This window comes from Gadus chalcogrammus, chromosome 19 (genome assembly GCF_026213295.1).
Source record: "Gadus chalcogrammus isolate NIFS_2021 chromosome 19, NIFS_Gcha_1.0, whole genome shotgun sequence".
Classification (NCBI taxonomy): domain Eukaryota; kingdom Metazoa; phylum Chordata; class Actinopteri; order Gadiformes; family Gadidae; genus Gadus; species Gadus chalcogrammus.
In genome coordinates this window covers 9,772,911-9,780,467 of record NC_079430.1, presented here as the reverse complement: position 1 = coordinate 9,780,467, position 7,557 = coordinate 9,772,911, and the positions used below count along the sequence as shown (strand labels likewise).

At 45.1% G+C, this 7,557-nt stretch overlaps 1 protein-coding gene across 2 annotated transcripts in view; it reads left to right on the top strand.

The window, feature by feature from the left end:
- Positions 1 to 6,569, top strand: part of dnm1a (dynamin 1a) — a 51,917-nt gene extending 45,348 nt beyond the window's left edge. The window contains exons 19-22 of one of the 2 annotated variants that reach the window (XM_056578808.1): positions 419 to 586; positions 1,254 to 1,501; positions 1,824 to 2,027; positions 5,941 to 6,569. In XM_056578808.1, the coding sequence (XP_056434783.1) occupies positions 419 to 586; positions 1,254 to 1,501; positions 1,824 to 2,027; positions 5,941 to 5,989 (669 nt within the window). In that variant the 3' untranslated portion in view covers positions 5,990 to 6,569. Of the gene's footprint in view, positions 1 to 418; positions 587 to 1,253; positions 1,502 to 1,823; positions 2,032 to 5,940 lie in introns of those variants that run through there. The other variant, XM_056578809.1, reaches the window with a different exon arrangement.
- The last annotated feature ends 988 nt before the right edge of the window (positions 6,570 to 7,557 follow it).

The following is a 7,557-nucleotide window of genomic DNA, read 5'->3' as shown; positions in this document are numbered from 1 at the left end:
CTCTCTCTCTCTCTCTCTCTCTCTCTCTCCTTCATGTCTATCCCTTCTTTCTTAGACTACTGCCAATCGCTATTCACAAGAACGACTTGTAGAATAAACCTCCATCATAGCAGTACTGGATTGCCCCCTTCATATAGTTAGGGGCTGCAATCTCCAACAAATACAAATATGTACTAATGTGTAATATGTATGATATGTATGTATGTGTATGCACGAATATGTATGTTTTTAACCAAATATAAGAAAAAATATATCCAGGTTGTTTTTCCACAAGCGCGGTCAACATTTGTACTATTTGGATTTGTTCTCCAAATCACCTGCACATCGCTTTAGATAAAAGCTTCAATGTCACTGACTAAACCATCCCTCTCCCTCTGCCCCCCCCCCTCCCCCCCCCCCCCCCCCCCTCCCCCTCCAGAGCGAGGGTGGGGAGGAGAACGGCTCCGACAACTTCATGCACAGCGACCCCCAGCTGGAGCGGCAGGTGGAGACCATCCGCAACCTGGTGGACTCCTACATGGCCATCGTCAACAAGACGGTCCGCGACCTCATGCCCAAGACCATCATGCACCTCATGATCAACAACGTGAGTCTTCCCCTCGGCACAGCTTTGTTTGATCGCGTTGGGCCAGTTGTCGTTGGCGGCCATTTTGTTACCATGGCCACTTTTCATAGACATGACCAAAGGGAAATAATGGAATAGTTTATAACACATATAAGCAAGGATTCTTCCTCTTAATTATCCTACTGCACTTACAGTTCTAAAAAAATAGAAGAATTTACATAGAACCAGTAATTGTTTTTTTTCATCATGGCAAGCCTTATACCACAACATTGTGAAATACTTGATCCTGAGCGGTCCAAAAACATTTCAGCTGCTTAAGTCGATAAAAAGGCAAATAACGATTTAGATGAAAGTAACTCATATCTAATCAATGTTTGTTAATTGTCTGAGCAAAATAAACCACCCATGCGGTGTCCCATTTTTGGATAATATATAATCAACAATTGTTATCCAATAACCAGACCCTCTCATTCTTCCTCTCTCAATCTCTCACCTTCTCCCCCTCCCCCTTCTCCTCCCCTCCCCCCTCTCCCTCCCTCTCCCCCTCTCCCTCCCTCTCCCCCTCTCCCACCTCTCCCTACCCCTCCCTCCCTCCCTCCCTCCCTCCCCCTTCTCCCCCTCTCCCCCTCTCCTTATCCCCCTCTCCCTCCCTCTCCCCCCTCTCCCCCTCCCCCTCTCCCCCCTCCAGACCAAGGAGTACATCAACGCCGACCTGCTGGCTGAGCTGTACTCGTGCGGGGACCAGAGCTCCCTGATGGAGGAGTCCCAGGAGCAGGCTCAGCACCGCGACGAGATGCTGCGCATGTACCACGCCCTGCGCGAGGCACTGGGCATCATCGGGGACATCAGCACCACCACCATCACCACCGCCATGCCCCCGCCCGTCGACGACTCCTGGCTGCAGGTGCAGCGCGCCGGCGGCGGCTCCGGCGGCAGGTGAGGAGGGGCGGGGGGGCGGCGTCTCCACTAGGGGGCGTTGTTCGGGAGAATCTGTTTGAAACTTTACCGGTTCAAAGATTGGCGCAATATTGATAGACTTATAGAAATTCATTTCAATTCAGCGAATAGAAGTTAGTAGCTCCCGTGTTGTTTAGTAAAATACGTCAAAATCCCCAAATTTCAAGTATCAAATTTCACCCCCTCTAGGTCCTTTATGTTGGTGTTCACTAATGTTCACTAATGTTCACTATGTCATACTCAACTTAAGTACTGAGCTCCACCCTCCTCTTCAACCTTATTCCCATCTCTTCCCCACCAGGTCTCCCGCCACCAGTCCCACCCCCAACCGCAGGGCCCCTCCGGGCCCCCCGGGACGTCCGCTGTCTCGGGGTCCCCCACCTGGCCCTCCCCCCGCCGGGGGACCCCCCGTCCCCTCCCGCCCGGGGGCCTCACCCGATACCTACAGCGGGCCCCCGCCCACCGTGCCCTCTCGGCCCAACCGCGCACCCCCCAGTGTGCCTAGGTAAGCCTTCTGAAGGGCCCCTTCTGATGGGCCCCTGTCTTACCACCAGATGTGAGGCTGAAAACAGGCCGATTTAGAATAAACCCCTTTGTGACATCACAAGTGGGAGAGTCCCACCCACATATGTATGATACGTGGCTGCGGTGCCCAGGGAGTTGATCCGTAGTACATCTGGTGGACACTCCCAGGTGTGAGGTCACAAGTGGGAGTCCTTACAAATGGCTTGTAAGGACTTAGCCTTTTTATTCCACTAGGACCTTTAAACCTGAGAGGTTTTCTCTTTAATTCGTCCAAAACAAACCTTTAATTTTGAAGCGTGTTTTTTTCCTTGGTTTCCTTGGAGCACAATGAGTTGATTCTGGTGAATGTCATGTCTGCTCATGTGCTGCAGTCCCAGCTGAAGTGTGCATGCCCTCTTGTTGCGAAGAGGGATGTGATGGGACCAGGATGAGGGGGTGAATGAGGTAAATACCAGGCTAGGGTGCCCTGGTGTATTAGAAGAGAGAACTAGACTCCCTAAAAGTAGCCCAGTTGGTGTATTTCCTGTTTTCAAACACACATTTGCACAATTTCGAAGGGAAAGGAAAATAATTGTATGTGTCCTCCCAAATCTCTTCAACGTTAAGACACATCATCTGCTCCATCCACACAACGCTCTACGGACAGGACTATTTTCAGACACTGATCTCATTATTTCTCACGCCACTAAGCCATTACAGGTGGAAGCTAGACAAAAGGGCAGACTCTAGACAGAATATATCAATACATGACACTCCTGCTTTCAAACCTCTGCCGCTTCCTCTGCTTCCAGCCCCTCTAATCTTTGCCTGGTGTTTGCTTGTGTTTGTGAGCCAGTTAATCTTTGTCAAGCCATGGCTGTGGTGTTTCAAAGGGGCCAGCAGCTTCCCTCTATGCACACACGACACCCGACCAGACTCTCAATACCCACCATGTTTCAACGGATGGAATAAGCATTTACACATCTCCTGAATTTTAAAAAACTGAAACCGAATACTAACAAATATGAATCCTGCATGTTCTGAATTCCGAATTCCAAAAGTTCCAAATTATGAAAATTCAAAGTAAAGAAATTTCGGAATTCGGAACAGTGCAGGGTGAGAGGCTTATAGCCGTCATGTGACCTGTGTCCTTTCCTTTCACTATAACCTGTCTTGTTTGCATTCCTCTTCCTCTCTTCTTCCTCCTCCTCCTCCTTCTCTTCATCCCAATGCCCCTCCTCAACACACGCCCCCTCTAAACCCTCACCTACCTATGAATCAACCAATCCCCTTTCAGGATCACTTTCACTGACCAATGAGGACTAACTAACAGCTTTCTGGTACGTTTGGTGCTGCCCAGTCACCATCGTCATCCTCACCTGCTTCCTTCTACGTTGTGGGAGGAAGAGGTCTCTGCGACTGCTGCATGTCCATGTTCTCAGTCTCAACTTATGTGTCTTACTGTAGTGTTTCCCCCCTGTGAGTTTGACCTTCATGTAGCACTGCATGGGCGCGTAAACAAACATTCACACTCTTCATGTTGTGTGTGTTTTTGTATTTGAATCATAGAGGTAACCGTGATCAAATATGTATTTTTCTTTTTGATGCTTTTGGGAGCCGTTGGGGTGTGAGGAATAAGAACACTCAAATCTGAACACGCTAACACACACACACACACACACACACACAAACACACGCACACAAACAAACACACTCAGATACCTACCTGCCAAATGTCACCAGACATCCAACGTCGGTCACATCCAAAGCTCAAATCATGATATCGGACTGTGTTGTGTGTCTCTCAGTTTGGTATTGTGCGTGTTTCTCGTAACAACTCTGTCATTCATTGTCTAGTGTCTACTGTTGTCCTGTCAACCAAAATGCATATCATATCTGCATATGCCGATTCATCAGCATAAGCATATTTTGTATAGTTGGAAAGTCCATCTAGAACGACATTTATAGTTGAATTCCATAACATCAATAGAAGGCCTATTTTGATTATTGGGAAATGAATACATTTATATAATTCGATTTTTTGTCAAAACAATTGAATCTACTCTATTCTAAAGAAAAGCAATCCTGTTACTACTGTACAAAGCCATTTAGCTTTCATATTTAGGAGATACTTTTATCCAAAGTGACTTGCGTTGCCCACGGTTACAGCTCATTAGGGAATAGGCCAGGCTCAGCCGTCTGGATCAAGATGCTCAGTTGAGTCAGAGGGCATCGGAGGTGAAGGAAGTCATTTAGAAAGCAATGATATATTCAGCATCACGTCATATTCATTTGACCTCGACTATGTCTCTCATTACGCTCAACGTCTTGTTCAATCGGTGTCAAATACATAGACGTCTCGAATGAACCGTCGTCCAGTCCCCGTATTACACGTGTTGTAAGTCGTGGTGATCTTGTGTTGCCGTGTGAGCTGCTGTCAGTGCATGACATTACATACGTCTTTGAAACGGTCCCTGTTTCACCCACAAGTTGTGCCATTTAAAAAATTTAAACCATTTCTGGCACCACCGTGTCGGACGGATATATGAACTCCTGCCCACCTGTTGTGACCGGTGGGACTTCATCTTGCTGTCCCAGTTGTGATGTCACAAGTGGACTTATTTGGAAATAGCTTATAATGACTTAAAATATATGCCCTTTAAATGGGTGCTCCTGCATTACATGCAAGTGTAGTGACATTTTTTTTCAAATTTTAAATGTTTTCAGGAAAATAACATTTGTCTTGTATAGGAGAGCAGTAGATTGAACCCCTCCACCCCACACATCCATGTCCTATCCTATCCGAATCCTCCTGTGTGTTCCTTAACACTTGACCGATGTGTGTCTTCTGTGTGTGTTGGATTTGTGTGTGTGTGTGTGTGTTTGTGTGTGTGTGTGTCTCTGTGTTTGTCCATGGCAGTCGAAGACCCCCACCTTCTCCAACCCACTAGGCCTCCAAGCCCCTCCCTACTACTACCGTCATCATTAACCCCACCTACCCTGCCTCCGGACTAGAGGGCAACAGCTCCACCTACCTGTTGTTATCTGTCATGACAGACCAGAGCTGGTTCCCTCCTCCTCCACCTCTTACTGCTCCTATACTACTGTACTCTCTCTCATTGTCTCTGTCTCTCTCGCTTTCTGTCTCTTTCTCTGTGTCTCTCTTTCTCTGTCTCTCTCTTTCTCTCTCTCTCTCTCTCTCTCTCTCCATGTTTTTGGTCACACACCGATATGCAAACAGACGCATTCATGTGCACGCACAAAACACACACACACACACACACACACACACACACACACACACACACACACACACACACACACACACACACACACACACACACACACACACACACTAGTGCATGATATGTAAACTTAGTATAAACACGCTATTCTCCAATAATACCGGTAACCAGAGCTGAATGAAAAATTTAAATTTACACACGCACACGAACACAAACTCAAACACACAATGTACATGCTAACAGTCAGATACATCATACTCAGCATGAATAAAAAGGTCATGAAATACACTGAATACTTGCGTCTACTGAGGTACTACCTTTGCACTTCATTTGAAATGGCTTTTGAATACTTAATAGCCATATGTGGTTTTCACGTTTATATTTCGAGGCTGCTTTTCCTTTCAAATCAAGCCTTCTATGTATCGAATAAACATAAAGCATTGTCTGCCCAAAGTGGTTTTGGGTAAGAAAACTTCATCCATGTGTGTCTTAAACTATTGTCGGTTGTATCAAAAAACATTAAGGCCCAATCCCATTTCTACCCCTTACCCCTTCCCTTTACCCCTCCGCCTTGTTTTGAAGGGGTAAGGGGAAGGGGTAAGGGGTAGAAATGGGATTGGGCCTAACAGTAACCCTTAGCCCCCTTTCTCCAAAAAACAATGCCGAAAGTAGAATAATGGGCTCGGGAAGAAACATTTGTCTCGTCCAATCACTGTAGAGGTAGGGCTGTCTTTGCACCTGAATGGCCAATCAGAAACAACGCAGTTTTGAGCTTCTAACTGTACTGTCCTTAAACAGCAATGCCAAGTAATGTATAGACACAATGTACGCAACATATCAAAAACGATCGTCTCTTCACCTCTATGATTTTTGGCATTTCAATCAACCTATTTATCTTTAAATGTGTTGGTCAGTAGCTTTCCATAACTATTGACAATTTAGGTCAAGTTGTCTCCAGTCAGAAAAAACACTTTGAATCATTCATCAGACAGTGATGAATGATTCCTTGAAACGTGTTGAAACCGTTTTCAGTCGTTTTCTTTGTGCTTTTTCAATGTGTCTTACCTACTCCAAATCCCCCTATAAGACAACGGTGTGACCTCTCTTTTCAAGCAAACAGGCGTTATGCTTTCAGGACTATTTGCTTGTTTCTCTTGTGTGTGTATTTGTTTATACCCAATGGACCTATGCAATATTATTGCATTGGTTTTTAAAAGACAACAGCCGGGTTTCATGTTTGTCTTGGATTTAAGTTTTCTGCCTTATCACAAACTCCTCTCTGCACTGACCCCAACCAAATCGACTGTCCTCATCCCTACAATAAACTCTATTACAATAGAGAGGGTGGGACTTCATAGAATGTGCAATATGTCATTGGATAGCTGAACTGCAGCTGTCTGTCAATCATTTTAGACTCAAGAATGAAAACTGATGAGATGTTAAATAAAGAGAAAAACTTGAATTCTCTAAATACTCACGTAATTCAACCAAATGATCAGGATTACATGTTTGCTGCTGGTCAAATGTTTAACATCCTGTTCAATTGCTGGTATTCTTCACTGAACATCTTATGTTTTCTTTCCCTCCCTTCCTCCCTTCTTCTTCTCTCCGTCAGTGGTTACGGGGGTGAGTGAGACGCAAAAAACAGACCAACCCTAAACAATATTATAGTCGCCTGTGTTTACTTCTATCCATCGTCTCTCCCACATATTGTTTTAGAAACCGCGTATTTACCCCTCCCTTCCTAAGTTCCTCTACATTTGGTTTTTATTTTTGTTGTAATAATAATGACTGCACTTGGTGGTGGTAAATTTGTTGTTAACGTGAAACTAATGCACCAGCCACAGAACTGTTGTCTTGCTACGCGTGTACCCTTGATTGATGTCCTACTACTACAGCCCGTTTCAGAGTCGCACTCTCCAGCCCCCAGCTCTCCGCTAACAGCCCCCTCCCCCTCCTGAATATCATCCCCGTCACTGCTGCAACACCCACAAGTACATTGTCGTTCTTTACTAGTATACCATGGACAACATATCTCATATATGTGTATTTATTTACTGTAATAATGTATGTATTTATGTATGTGTGTGTTGCATTTTTGGATTTGTGCTTCCACTGTCTAGAGACGTTAGTTAATCATGCATTAAAATGACTGAAGATTAAATTATTAGCCAACATTTGCGCGTTTGTGTATAAAGAATCAATATGAAGATAATACAAAGTAAAATCCAATTATAATGAATTGTATGTATGAGTCGACAGGGATATTTGAAATGTAGGAAAATA